General features: G+C 60.1%; 1 protein-coding gene across 11 annotated transcripts in view; it reads right to left on the bottom strand.

Annotated features, from left to right (window-relative positions):
• The window catches only part of R3HDM2 (R3H domain containing 2), a 102,736-nt gene that overhangs the window by 16,632 nt on the left and 71,469 nt on the right, over positions 1–14,635 (bottom strand). For 7 of the 11 annotated variants that reach the window (XM_074979404.1, XM_074979403.1, XM_074979405.1 and 4 more), the window contains 11 exons: positions 14,428–14,514; positions 13,093–13,219; positions 11,741–11,819; positions 10,289–10,348; positions 9,660–9,800; positions 9,181–9,289; positions 6,863–6,958; positions 4,886–4,917; positions 4,738–4,791; positions 2,402–2,622; positions 425–588 (listed from right to left, as the gene is read on the bottom strand). In XM_074979404.1, the coding sequence (XP_074835505.1) occupies positions 425–588; positions 2,402–2,622; positions 4,738–4,791; positions 4,886–4,917; positions 6,863–6,958; positions 9,181–9,289; positions 9,660–9,800; positions 10,289–10,348; positions 11,741–11,819; positions 13,093–13,219; positions 14,428–14,514 (1,170 nt within the window). The remainder of the gene's footprint in view (positions 1–424; positions 589–2,401; positions 2,623–4,737; positions 4,792–4,885; positions 4,918–6,862; positions 6,959–9,180; positions 9,290–9,659; positions 9,801–10,288; positions 10,349–11,740; positions 11,820–13,092; positions 13,220–14,427; positions 14,515–14,635) is intronic. The other 4 variants (XM_074979399.1, XM_074979400.1, XM_074979407.1 and 1 more) reach the window with 1 other exon arrangement.

Genomic DNA, 14,635 nt, shown 5'->3' with positions numbered 1-14,635 from the left:
CAGTATCCCCTCTCTGGCACCAGGGGGTGCTGCATCGCCAGGGAGGGGAGTATCACAGCCCTTCCCAAACACTCCGGTGCACAGTCCATCTCCCTCCGGAGGAGCCTAGGGGCACTGGGGACCTGCCTTGCCGAAAGCCAATGGGATTTGGACGCCCATGAGACGTCAAACCCCATCCCAGTCCATGGGGACTTGCTCCCAAGGCCGAAGCAACGTGCGGGCTTCGCACAGCCAAGCTAGGACACAGCGAGGCGCCGGTAACCATGCAGGGGGCAGGGCAGGGAGGGCCTCCCCAAGCCCCTGCAAGAAGGAAGCTGCAGCCAACCTGCTGCAGGCACCCTGGACCCTCCGCCTCGGGCGCTGGGCACGCTGCTCCGCAGCCAGGGGAGAGGGAGGCTGAGGACCAGGCCGAGTCGTGACTCACCGGCGAGATCAGGTGATTGCTCAGTGCAGGCTGTTGCTGGGGCGTGGGCGGAAGGGCTTGGTGCTGCTGCGGAGGCTGCTGCGCAGTGCAGGGCAAGCAGCTCCCTCGGCTGGGCTGGGACGAGGCGACTTGGCTGCATGCTTCGGGGGTGCTGAGCGGCAGACCTGGAGCGGGGAGACGAGAGGCAGTGTCGGTACACGGGGAGGGACCCACGAGCGGGGCTGGCCAGTGCCCCCTCCGCCCCAGGCTCAGTCACCTGCAGAAAGACATCAGCGTCCGCCTGCCGGGGAAACCCAGCCCCGAGCGCGCCCCCGGAGCGGCGCCAGAGGCGAGAACCAAAGGCTCCCTAGAACGCGGCATGGCACAGCCGGTGCCATCGCTGAGTTTGCCTGTTGCTCATTCCAAGCCAGCGCTAGCGGCTCGCTGGGAAAGCCGCGAGGGCTGTTTAGCCAGCACGCCCCCCTCTCCGCTGCCAGGCGAGGACGCTCACAGCACACCCCTCTTGGACTCCAGCACGCACAGGCACGCCTGCCCGAGCCAGCTCGCTCCAAAGGTGCACGGCCTGGGTGAGCCATGCACGTGCACCCCCCCGCTGCTGTGACACCCCAGAGTGCAGGGCAGCTGTTCCCTCTGCGCACCCGCCTCCCCCTCTAATCAAACGCTGCCCTTACCAGCCCCACTCGACAGCCGGGCCTTCCCGCCCCCCAGGGCTGTTCATGAAGTAGCTCAACTGCAGCTGGGCGGGGGTCTGCCCCACACGCTTGGGGAAGTAATGCGGATTGCTCTGCTTGGCACCACAGTGTGGTTCAAGTGCCCAGCTCTGCTGCCAGGGGCGAGTTCCAGGCGGTAGCTGTGCCCCCTTCGCTAGGGGAAGGAGGCAGGGAACAGGCGTGACCTGCTGCTGGCTGGAGCCCTCTGCAGCACAGCACAAGCGGGTACTAGAGGAAGAGCAGCCGTTGGAGGGGTTCATTTGCTGCCTGCACGTCTCTGGTACGGAGTCAGGGAGCACTGGCAGGAAGGGGCTGCTGTGAACTGCCTGGGCTGGAAGAAGGCAATTGTGGGACACCAACGAGAGGAGCAGGCAGCAAGGGGCGGACTAAACCAGGACTGCCCGCAGAGTGCCACCGGAGCCCAAGCAGGGCCAGCGCGTGGCTGGCTGACAGGGACTCGCTCTGCAGGCATCAGCAGCATGGGGCCAGGGCCAGGGGACGTGGTGCAGAGATTGAAAACCTCTCTGCACATTTTTCTGACTTAATACGTCTGCAGAGTAACCGCCTAAGCCCTGCACGGCCCTCACTGGCCCACTGGCCCCTCAACAGCGGCTTTGGAGAACGTCAGTTTCTGCAGTTGCAAGGGACAGCAAAACTCTTCCCAGCCAGCAGCCCCAGACTGGGAGGTCGCCGGATATTCCAGCGGCCAGGGTGACAGAGGTGCCCTTCGCCACGCACAACGCTGCAGACAAACAAGGAATCCAGCGACGGGCTTCCCCCTTCCGCCCCCTCGGGCGCACCTCTAGCCTGCGGGCAGTGGATCAGAACTGGCAGCGTCAGGCCTGCTGTTAGGCTGAGTCTGGGGAGACCAGCTAATTACTGGCTCCGTCCTCTGGGGGGCCAAGACAACACAGGACAGGCAAAGTCCTCTTCCAGCAGCCCGAGCCCGCGGCGGGGAGGGATTTGGGAGGACACCAGCTCTGGTTCCCCGCAGGGTGACATGGCCCCAGCGTGTGGTAGCTGCGCCATGGGGAGTTAAGACCCCTGGGGCAGGAGTGGGTGGTAACCCAGCCAACACATGCCTTCGCCTGGAAAGCCCTGACAAGGAAATAATGCAGGAAATCACCCCCACGCGTGCTCAGCTCACTGCCAGAGGCTGCTTGGCACCGAGGACAGCTCCGTTTGCTGGCTGGGCGAGAAGGAGCCAGGGCCGCACTGTTCGCCCAACCACCGGTGTCTGCTCCGTCTCAGAGCAGCTAAGTGGTACCTGGCCTGGCTGGCCGGCCGGCGCTGCTCCCGACACTGTCCCCTCGCGTCAGGATGGAGATGCCACTGAAGCTGCTGGCTTTTGTGACGGGCGGCCGCAGGCTGCGGATGGAGCTATCCGAGTCAGTGCTGCTCCACGGCCGAGGCTCCAGCGACTTCAGCTCGCTCTCCGTGCTGCTGTGCCGGCTGCCCGAGGCCCGGTTCAGTCCTTCCCGGTTACCCCTGAGGAGATACAGTGGTTACGCTGCCGACCTGGCAGCAGCTCCCCAGAGCAGGCAGCCAAGGGCTGCGGGCAGCACAGTGCACCAGGGCCAGGCAGCCATCGGAAGGGGGATGGGTGTCGTGGGGCTGCTGGGGGCCTCTCCCAATGGCCTCTCGCCGGGAGCCCACCGAGCCGCTGGCAAACCTGCCCCACCACCGGCAGCTCGGCCGCCCCGACTCGAGCTGTGCTGGGAGCAGGACCGGGCCTGCTTCAGCTGCAAGGGAGAAGGACATCTACGGCACAGCCAAGGGCGACCCTCCCGGCCCCAGCACTGCTCAGGCTGGGTACACAGGCTCACGGCCATGCTCCCCTGGCTCTGCCAGCCCGAGCCTCCGCTGCTGCTGCTCCAGAGCCCTGCTAGCAGGTGCTCATCAGCCTGGGCAGGGTCCAGCTGTCAGACCCTCCCCTTCTGAGGCAGAGGCCATCTAGGCCCTGTGAGGTCTGCTCCCACGTCCGCTTACACCCACCCAGCGGCACATGCTGGGGTCCTAAGGTACCAGGGAACCCAGCCCCGCTGTGCAGCTCTGCTCCGCATTTCCTCCACTCACGTTGACCCCCCTCCACTCGCTAGCCCAGGGTGCATGGCCAGCTCCTGCTGGGTGCTCGGAGCTGCCAGGACAGAGGAGCCCGTTAAAGGGCGGCTTGAGAGGCTTGTTCTGCCCAGTGCCAGGCGTGCAGCTGGGCTTCGGGGGCCATGCCCAGCCAGGCCTCCTGCCCCCGCAGCTCGATGCCTACAGCAGCAGGGGCGGCCCGGGGAGCTGCAGCGCCTGAGGGACGGCGGGACAGCAGCCAGAACAGCTTTGTAAATGCAGCTCCTGGACAGCCCACCTGGTGCCCTCCGTGGCCGCGCCTGGCCCGTTCCCGGGAACCGGAGCCTTGCTTTGTTTCTAACTGTTGAACATCAAGCGGTGGGAGGCTGAACGGTCCCGGGGGGGACGAGCTTCCAACCCCCACACCCCCCGCTGCTCTGAGGGGGGTAGGTCCATGTTCTCCATTGCTAATGCTCAGGGCATACGCCCGACCCCCTGGCACAGCAGCGCCGCCTCAGGCCACACCCAGAGCGTTAGCCAGTGCTGCTTAATGAGGAGCACAGAGAGAATATGACCCAGGGAAGCCAGGGTGGAGGGACCTGCTGCGCCCCTGAAGCCCCAGCCCCTCCCTGGATGCCGGAGCCATGGGGACTCTGTCCGGAAGCTGGGAGTGCAGGAACCGCACGGGGCAGGGGATGAGGAGGGATCCCAGGGGCTGCTCTGAGCATGCTACAGGCAGAGCAGCCCGACAGCCGCTGCATGAGAACACGAGACAGAGCTGGGCCCAGAATGAGCACGCCATGGAGACAGCACGAGCCTGGTGCAGCTCCCCACAGAGCAGAGCCTGGAGGAGGTAGCCCCCAGAGCCCTTGGCCCCTCTCTGGAAAGCCACTGCCCCAAGCAGGGCTCACACCTGCAGCCCCCAGGGACAGGCAGGGTGCAACCGCTGGCCAGAGGCTGCTGGGGGAAGGGAGCTCTGTGTTTGCCCAGGCTGGCAGATCCCAACAGCTCCTGCATCATGTTCCACCACCTTAAACAGGAGGGACAGAGTCCCGAGTGCAGTGAGCCACCAGGACCCCAGCCCAGCCTGCCTGCTCTGCACGTGCTCAGAGCCCCTTCGTGCCCAGGGCTCTCGACCCCTCAGAAGGAAGCGCCCCTTAAAAGGAATGACAAGAAAATGGGGCTTGAGCTGATCCCCCTGGGCTCTGGGGAACGGGCGCTGCCAGGGCCATCGTCTGAGCACAGACGCAGGTGCGACAAGATGTGAACTCGGCCACGGGTCAGACAGCCAGGATCTGTTGCCCGCGGAGTGCCAGGGCCAGGTGGGAGCAGAGTGTTCATCCCACGTCTCTCCCCGGCTCCCGCTCCCGCCCCTTCACCCCCACTGGAACGGATCAGCACAGACGACTCCGCAGCAATCCAACTCGGGAGGCAAAAAACAAAGGGATGTTGCAAAAGAGACGACGAAACTGACGCCACAAGCAGCCATGCATGGGGCGAGCTCGCTGTGCGGCACACGGGACGCGAGAGACCACACAGAGGTACCTAAACATCTGCCTCCGTTTGTGAGAGCTAGAGCAAAAGCCTTCCTTGGCGAGTCTGTTGGTTAACATCAGAGAAAAGCAAAGTTACAGGGTTACCCTGTCCTCCCTGCAAGCGACAGGCGTGGGCGCGAGGCCGCGGTGGTACTCACCTGCTGTCCGTCAGGTACCCGTTCTGGCCAGTCTGGCGGCAGGGCGGGGACGCGGAGGGGAGAGAAAAGGAAAACAGTGGATAAGGCAGCAGAACCGGCCGTGACCGCGGCGGAGGGGGCTGGGCTGGGCATGGCTGGGAGACGGGGCTGCCGCACGCTCCCGCCCCACAGCTCTTCAGGTCACGGCCCACTCTGTGCTTCGGCAAAGGTTCTTATCTCAGGCCCCTCGCTGGAGTGTCAGGGCCTTCTCCAGCTCCCGCCACCTGAAAGGGCCCAGTGCCTCACAGCTCTTCCCCATGACCCCCCCGGGATGCTACTGGATTTAAATTAAATATCAAAGCCATTTCTGCACCCACGGTATTATGTTTGCACCAAGCCCTGGGCCGCGTGAGGTGTCTGCTGCAAGCTGGTGAGTCACTGAAATCTGTTTCTGCTGCTGCTCTGTCTGTGGCATGTCTGTGTGTGACGTTTCACCTACTGGCTCCACAGCTGCGTTCGGACTGTTAAGAGCTAAGGGGCGCGATGGACGGTGGGATCAGCTCCCCAGGCAGGCTACATGGGCTGAACAAAGGCAGAGGCTCACACATGGAAACCACACGGACCCAGCGGCCAACGGCATGATGCCCCCACAGGCACCTGGTCCAGTGACCCTCCGCTGCCGGGTTGAAGAAGAAAGGGTTTGTCCCTCTACAGGGCAAGTCGATAAAGACGTCCCTGGCAGTGACATTTGGTTCTTCAGCCCTCATGACCTGGGCCCGTGTAGACTGGGGCCCATCCCTCGGAGGATGTATTTCCAGGGACTCTCAAGACACCAGCTTGCACCATTGCTGTGGGCTGCATCAATAGCTGTCACTGACGTGTGTGATGTATCGCTGTAACAATTCTGCCCTCTCACCCCTCCACTTTCTTTCCTTCGATGGTAGACTCTACAGGACAGGCCGGGCCCGGTGTGCTCGCTGGGGGACGATCTGAGCATATATTGACCTGGGGATGTGGCTGGGAGAAGTTGGATGGATTCACAACCTCACACCTGAGTAAGGAGGTTGCTGGTTTGGGCACTAGGAGCAGCTGGAGAATCTGGGGGTTTACTTTGTAGCTTCTGGCTGGCCAGAGGGGCTGGCAGGGGAACTTTTGCCTAATTAAGGAGGAGACCGGACTCTGGGCTGTGAGTGGCCCAGTTTTAAGCTATTTGCCCAGGGTAGGTTCTCTCAGCTTGGCCCAGAACCCCTCGAAATATTACACCTCCCCATGCTGGGCCAGGCATTACCGTCCTGCTCTATAAACCTGGGCAAAGTAGTAAGGAGGGAACCCAGGAATCCTGAGGCCCTGCTCCAATCGCCAGGCAATGCAGCACTCCAATGGCTCACACAGGCAGCGTGCAGCTCACGTCCAGGCACGTTGCAGTTGCACGCTCGTTCCATGCCCTGTACTCCGGTCAGAGGCAGCCCAGCTTGCAGGGGCCAAGCCACAGAGGACACCTGTCTCCTGATGGCCTCCAGCCAGTGACTCCCCTCGGCCAAGAGCTGGGCCCTGACTCTCCTCTTGGCAGAACCTGCCCACTCCTAGCAGTGGGGACGGGGAGCCGGGGTCTGTCCAGTGCTCAGGCCGGGCAGGCACTGAGCAGACAGGTTATTAACCAGCCCAGATGCAATCAGCACGTGGAACTGCAGGAAGCCCGACCCCGCACGCCTGTCATGGTGCTGGGATCCCGCTAGCCAGCACTGCCCTACTGCACCCCTGCATTGCCCCCGCCCCGGGCCACCTCGCCCACCTGCCTCCAGGAAGCAAACTGCTTGAGCTGCTGCCGGGCCAACCCTGTGCACACACATCTCTTCTCCTGCCCAGCGGGAAAGGGCAGGGCAGGGCAGGGCAGGGCGAGAGGGCAGCCGGTGCAGAGGGGGGGTCCCTGCCCTGTAAACCCGCCCCCCCTCGCCCCCAAAACCCGGGGAAGGGGGTGCTGGCAGCAGCCGGGCTCACCTCGCGTGCAAATATCCGCTCTCGGACCCGCTGGTACTCCTCCTCTCGCTCCTCGATTGACTTGCTCCTCCTCCCATCCTGCAGCGGAAGCCTGATCTGGAGGGACACAGGGAGGCCAGTCAGATGCCGGCTTTGTGCACTGAACGCTGCGGCCAGGAGGGGGACATGGCACACTGACACCGATGCCGCCGGCGCCTGCCCGGTGCTCTGATAACCCAGCCAGGTCTCTGCCCCAGGCAGCAGCAGCTGCCGGCGAGACGCGCTCTGCCGTCTTCCTCGGCAGCCAGGACCCTCTGGGGAAAAGCGCAGCCACTCCGCCTGGGATCAGCGGATGGGATGGAGCGCAGCTGAACAGGGCCTGGGGCTGGACGCACACCCCTGCTGCGAAGGGTACGTCCGTCCAGCTGCTGGGGGAACATCGCCAGCTCAGCGCCACACACACACGCCAGCTCTGCTGGAGCCAGCCGGCTGTGGTGGCGCTGCCCCCCGGCCGAAGACCTCAGGCAGGTTCCACGTGGGCGGCCAGTCCAACCCGCTGCCATTAGAGCACTTCCCTTAGCCAAACCAGGCGTCTTCACCTCTGCTGCAGCTGGAAATTCGACTCCCAGCTGCAGTGCAGCTGCACCCAGCGTCTGCACCACAACTCCACCCCAGGGAACTACCAAGCCACACCGCCAAGGGCCGAGAGCGCAGCCCGGGCTCCCCTGGGACTAGGGCTACAGAGAGGTGCAGGAGAGGGTGGGTGGTTTGAAGTCTTCCAACCTCCTGCCCAGTTGTGTCCCGCCCCGTTTGCAGGAAGGCGGTGAGCCGTGGAAGGGAGGCTCGGAAGCAGCAGAGATGGGCTGCCTGGCACGAGGGCTCGGGGCGGAGGCTCTAAGAAGGCGCCCGTGTGGAGACGGAGCCAGCCCCAGGAGGCGCACAGAGACTGCCGTCACTCCTCTGGGGAGGGACCTTGGGCCCTGCTGATCTCATCAGCCCAGGACATGTTGCCTCCTCTTTTGTGAGCCCTGGCAGGGCGTGGGGGACGGAGGCTCTCAAATGGCTCAAGTTCATCGTTTTTCCAGGGGAATTTCTTGCGGCTGAACGGCCTTTTGGGGCCCTTTAGCACCCTGGGAGCTGAGCCTGCCTGGCCGCCCAGTGCGGGCTCCAGGGGACAGCCAGCTCCCCACCCCCAGCACAGCGGTGAAAGCTCCTGGCTTCACTCGCCACCATCCTTTGTAACCATCTCAAGGCTGCGTGCAAAATGCATTGGAAAAGGAGTGGCTAAAGATGTAAGGATACGTGGAGTTATCTGCTTCCCTGCCCCAGCCCACCTCTGCTGCCTACTCCAGGGACGTCTGGATGCTAGCCTGGCTGTAAGGAGTCTGGATTAAATACCCCACTCTGCCACTGGCTCCCTGGGTGACCCTGGGCATGCCACTTAGACTTGCCTGCCTCAGTGGCCCATCTGTACAATGGGGCTAGTATAAGTACACCAGGACAGGGAGCTGCCATGCTGAAGTTCCTAAGCGAGTTGCAGCCCAAGGGATATGGGGCACTTTGTAATCCAACGCTGTGGTTCTTCCCCCTCCCCCAGAGCCAGGCACGTCATTGACAAGAGGAGGTCGCCCACGCCAGGCAGCACCTCTCTGGAGCAAAGAGCAGTGGCTACAGTTGGGCCTCTCCCAAGCGAGGGACCCAGGGAGCAGGCACACTCTGCAGGGGGAGGAGGGCTCCTCCCTGAGATGCTCCTGCCATCACCTGAACAGCTCCAGACCACAGCTGAGGTCGCAGGGTAGAAAGTGCAAGAGGCCACACTGCCCGACTTCTGGGGCCTGGGGTGTATCCTACTGGGCCCTGCGGACTCCTGGAATCTGTGGCCCGGAAGCGGAGCCGGGCTCCAGAATCTTGGCTTTGATCTCAAAAGAGCCAGGCCCCAGCTCTGTGGCTGCAAAGCCTGAATCCGTGACCGCAGCACCAGCAGACGCACTTCTGCCCGAGCGTGCGGGGAGCCCGAAAGCTCCCGAGGGCCGTTCCCTGGCAAGGCTGTTAACCATGTCACTGCTGAGGTTTTGTTTCCCATTCTGCTGAAATGGCTGGAGAGGGCCTGGCCTTTGCCTGCCATTGGTGCCCTGCTGCCAGCAGAGACAGCAAGGCTGCTGGCAGGTCCCCGGGCGGGCAGCTGTGGGAGGTAACAGCACAGACCGGCGGGATTAGACGCTACCCCCTCGCAAGATGAACATCCCCAGACATCTGCAGGTCCCATCCCCAGGCAAGCCAGACGCCAAGAAACAGCACCAGCCGTGGCAGCTGCCCCTTGGGTCCCTGCCCGCACCCACCTGGTTATCGTCCCGGTCCATGCTGGCGTCGTCCCGCTTGAGGATGAACCTCTGCGGGAAGTCGACGTTCTTCTCATCTTTTATGTGCTCGGAGAACCTCTGCTCGGGGCTGGGGGAGGAAAGACACTGTCATTCAGGGCCGGCAAAGATGACTGGGAACCGCCCCTGTTACTTTGCTGCCAGGGAGGCCTGGGGGTAGGGGGGGTACAAGGTGGAGGCTGGAGGCTGCAAGCCACTGGGAGTCTCAGGCTGCCAACAGATCCCCTCTACCTGGTCCATGCCAGCTGGAGCAGTAGTGCATTCAGGGAGGGGAAAGCCCCCACCCATGTCCGCACCGGGAGCTGGGGGCAGGGAGTCCAGGCTTCCCTGCTCTGTCATCTCCTCTCCCCCAACCCAGGCCCCCTTTGCAGGCCTGGCTGGAAGAGCTGGGCTGGGTGGGGAGTGCAAGGCAGGGCGGGGTGGGGCAGGGCTCTCCTTACATCCGAGTGTTACTGGTCTTGTTGATGATGACGGCTTTCCCGGTTTGGTCAACATTATGGTCCATGCCGAAGTAGGCAGCTACCCTGTGCAAGAGCATCCTGTGGTACGAGGTCATCTGAGGGAACTTCTTGAACTGATTGCTGGGAACAGAGGGGAGAGGGCCCTTGTTTGCAGGCTGCCTGGCACCTGATGAGAGTCTTCGGACGCAAACAGGGCTCAGCCCAGAACGAGCGAGACCCCGGTTCAGCATTCGTCATCACCCAGAGCCAAAGCAGGACAGGACAAGTCACAGGCTAAATGCTGCTCCCCCTGGAGCGCGTCTCTGGCCCAACTCACCCCAGCGCAGGCTGAATTCTGCCCCGAGCCTGACGGCTTTGCCGGACGGGGGCTGCAGGGGAGAAGCTAGTTCCAAGGGAACTGGCACAGACTTGGCCCCTCCTCGCCCCCCCACGCGCGGTGCATCATAAAGTGCTCTGAGACGGCAGCCCTGGGCGCGGTAGAGCACGGCACATGCAGCCGGCTGCTTTCAAAGAGCTCTCCTATCGGGAGCCTGGCTCTCTGCGCCCTTCCGAACGAGGGTGCCGGTTACTTCCCCAGTCGCCTCATGCAAACGCCGCTGGCCACTTACTTGTTATCGCTAATGAATTCCAGAATCTCCTGTTCTAACTTTAGCAGCATCATTCTATCCCTGTCCAGAAAAGACAGGGGCGGGGGGGGAGGAGAAAATCGCATTAGAAGAGGAGAGAAGAAGGCAGCTCTCTTTGATAATTGCAACTCAACACCCCCTCCGCCCTGAGACACTGAAAAGGCCTGGCATTAGCAGAGCTCCAGGCTGTTAAACGCACTGGCTTCGCCCTCTCTCTGCGGTGCAGTATTAAAAAAAAAAACAACACATTATGAGGCAAGAGTTTCTGTCCAAGGAGAGCCACTGCTGAGACCACTGGATGCTTGTATCAATGGAGGTTGTGTCAACAGCAACACAAGCTTGTTATCTCTATGCCTCGGCCACACTCGGCAGTCAGGCTGATATTGCTTCTTATCATAGAATCATAGAACACTAGGACCGGAAGGGGCCTCCAGAGGCCATTGAGTCCAGTCCCCTGCCCCGACGGCAGGACCGACCACTATCTACACCATCCCTGATAGACGTCTATCTAATCTGTTCTTAAATATCTCCAGCGAGGGAGATTCCACAACCTCCCTTGGCAACTTATTCCAGTACTTGACCACCCTGACAGTTAGGAACTTTTTCCTAATGTCCAACCTAAACTTCCCTTGCTGCAGTTTAAGTCCATTGCCTTCTTACTGACCTCGCAGCCAGTGCTCTACAGACAGGGCTTTGCGGGCTGTTTAGAGGAGGGATTTTAGTACAGTTAAGGCTCCCTGCCTGCCTGCATTCAAACCAATTCTCTTTCCTTTCTCAGTTTGAATCTATAATGTACAAGCAGGTCTGTCTCCCCAGTCTGCAGTAAGGGGGAATTACTGCTTCTCCTGCCCGAGCTTTCCAACCTCCTACTCTGGGCCTCGTCCCCTTGGATTTCAAGATGTGCAACCGATCACATGGATTTGCAATTTCTCTCTGTCCCCTGCAGCCTCCCTGAATCATTGCAACTGGGCTTGTTTACTTTGGAAAAGAGAAGATTGGGGGGGGGACATGATAGTGGTTTTCAGGTGTCTAAAAGGGTGTCATAATGTGGAGGGAGAAAACTTGTTCTTTTTGGCCTCTGAGGATAGACCAAGAGGCAATGGACTTAAACTGCAGCAAGGGAGGTTTAGGCTGGACATTAGGCAAAAGTTCGTAACTGTCAGGGCAGTCAAACAGTGGAATAAATTGCCAAGGGAGGTTGTAGAATCTCCACCACTGGAGATATTTAAGAACAGGTTAGGTGGATGTCTATCAGGGATGGTTTAGACAGTACTCGGTCCTGCCATTGGGGCAGGGGGCTGGACTCGATGGCCTCTCGAGGTCTCTTCCAGTCCTGGCACTCTATGATTCTATGACTGGAATGCAGCACGCCAGTTAAAAGCATCCTCCTCCCTCCACCCAACCACCTGGTGGGTTTACCAGCCTGTGACCTACCTTGGATTTTTTTTCAGTGTATTTACTAAAAATTCATGCAAGTCTATTCCAGTGGAGTCCGTGTACTCTTGGCTGGAATCTACAACAACAACAACAGAAGAACAGATGAAGGGAAGTGTCTGGACATTGTGTTCAGAGTGTAGCCAGCACCTAATGGTTAAGGGGCTGGTGCAGGCCTGGGGCTTCTATGTGCTAAGGAAACACAATTATCCATGGTACAGCCGGCACAAACGGGAAGGTGAAGGGATTTCCGCAGTGGCATTTCCTGCCCACATGGGTGGGTACAAAGCCACTGAAGTCGGTGGGGTAGACTCGGCTTAGAGCTAAAGAAACAAACGCTAGATTATGAGTCTAAGTAAAGAGTCTCATGCCTAGGCGTCAGATGGGGGAGAGACTGGTCGACAGGGACCAAGAGCCTGAGTTCAATTCCTCTTCCTGCTGCACGCTCCTCCTGCAATCAGGAGCAAGTCACAGAATTGCTCTGTGTGTCTGTTCTCGCAGCTATAACCAGGAGGGTTGAGAGCTCCCTTAAGCTCCCGGGGGTGCTGGGAAGAGAAAGCCCCAGATGACATGGGCCTATGCAGCTCCAGAATCAAAGCCTGTGATGCATTCCAAACAATCAGCGAAGGAACATTTTCATTCTAAACATTGATCTGACATTCACGCAAGTAAAAATCATTGTGCGTCACCCCCAGCCACCCGGTTCCACAGCTCGCCCTCTTGGGTAGAGCCACCCGTGTGCCCTCTCACGTCCAAACACGGAAGCTTCATGTGAGCGACTTGTGTAGCCGAGGCCTCTGAGGTTACTTTACCAGGAGCACCCCTCTTTAAAGCAGTAGCAGAAAAGCTGTGACTTTCTGCCTGCCCCTGCAGAGTTGAGCTGGCAGAGGGGTGTCTCAGTGGCAAGACTTCAGGCATGACTTGCTCTCAGATGCAAATTTTAAACCTTGCTCTTCCAAGCACTTTTAGGTCCCGAAATGTTAACAAAGGGATTTAAAGAAAGCCTCTGGGTTGGACATCTGCCAAGCCCCCTCTGGTGCCCCATCTCTACTGGTGAGTTTCAGGGTGGGGGTGGGCGGTGTTTGCTTGTAACTATCATTCAGAAGCACCCAGATCTCTCAGCCCCTAAGGAAGCCATGTGCCACAGAGTGATAGATACGGGGCTGGATAGGACCTAGAGGGGCAGCTAGTCCAACCCTCCGCCTGCAGCTAGATACTACACCTAGGTCATCCCGTGGGGGGTGAGCGCCAAAGGACAGAGCCCGTTAGCAGAGATCTGCCTTGTTGCACTGACGGCTGAGTCCCAGCAGGCTCCCACCGCCCCACGCCAGCATGCTGAGAGGACACCTGACCTCTAGAGAGCATTTTCCTGGGCGCCTTCTCCTTATTCTTCTCTTTTTCCTCTTTCTCGGGCCCATCTTTTGTAGACTTTTCCTCTTCCTTGTCCGAGGGGCAGCTGACATGCAACTGAATAATGTCCTAGAAATAAGCAGACAGAATTTTGCTGAGTTCAGGGACCCAAATATGTCCTGGGGCTCTCCGGAGTCCACGCCCAGCAGCTGGCATGACCTGCATCAGGGAACCTGCAAGTGAGAGCTAAGTCACAGAATCCCAGGAATGGAGGGGACCTCCCTGGTCCAGGGCCCTGCACACATGGCAGGACCGAGTACTGGCTAAACCACCCCAACAGCTGTCTAACTGCTCTTAAAAGTCTCCAGTGACAGAGATTCCACAACCTGCCTAAGCTGTTTACTCCAGGGCGTAACCCCTCGGACAGTCAGGCCATTTTTCACAACGTCCGACCTACACCTCCCTTGCTGGAGTTGAAGCCTATTGCTTCCTGCCCAAACCCCTTTAATCACTCTCATTGCTCTTCTCTGGAGGCGGCTTCCAGAACTGGACACGCTCCTCCCGTTTTGGCCCAGTCAGTGCAGAGTAGTGAGGAAGAATTACTTGCTGTGTTCTCCTTCCAGCACGCTGGCTAGACTGAAGGCTGCTTTTTTTGCACCAGTGTTACCCTGTTCATTCATTTTTCACTCCCTTTCTGCAGCGCCCCGTCCTAGGCCGTCACTTCCCAGGCTGCAGGTTTCCCTCCTAAGAGGAGTACTTGAATTTCGCCCGCTTTATCCCAGACCATTTCTCCAGTTGGGGCAGATCATTCTGAATTGTAACCCTCTCCTCCAAAGCCCTTGCAGCCCCTCCCAGCTCGGTATCATCTGCACACTTCCCAGGTGCTTTGTCTAGGCTTATTTAAATCACCGACGAGGACACGGAACAGAACCGGCCTGAGCTCTGACCCCCGAGGGACCCCGCTCGACTCGCTGGGCTCAGGTTCACGTTCGCTTGGCGGGGGCAGGGGAGTTTTTAATGCTGATGCCTTTGTACACGGCTCGTGGGGATGTAAATAGCAGGGAGCTGCTGCAGCAGTGCAGGACTGGCTCCCCGGTTTCAGGTGGCTCTCGGCTTGACTGTTCAGCTGGGCTTCTGCTGTCACCACCCATGCTCACGCAGGCTCACCGCTACTTCCATGCCCTAGTGCAAGCACGTGCAGAGGAGAAAGGCAATCACGCTCCTCGTCTGCACTGCCGACGTGGCCTAGGAACCGAGCCGTAACTGGATGCGGCTCTCCCTCGGGCCAGCGCTGAAAAAAAGACCCACGTTTCACGGCTGGCTTAGCCTTGGCCTACCTGGGCTTCCAAGGGCCCATCCACAAAGGGACTGGAGGATTCCTCACACACCGCCAGGCTGCGGACCAGCTTGAGCTTTGAATTCGACTGCAAGACAAAACCACCACAGCATGGCTCTGACGTGCGACACCGCCGTGTGCTTCCTCAGCCGCCGTGCAAGGGCTGCTCTCACAATTGCACGCCGGCCGGCACGTACATTCCCACAGGC

Source organism: Carettochelys insculpta, chromosome 29 (genome assembly GCF_033958435.1).
Source record: "Carettochelys insculpta isolate YL-2023 chromosome 29, ASM3395843v1, whole genome shotgun sequence".
Classification (NCBI taxonomy): Eukaryota; Metazoa; Chordata; order Testudines; family Carettochelyidae; genus Carettochelys; species Carettochelys insculpta.
This window is presented reverse-complemented; position numbering and strand designations above follow the sequence as displayed.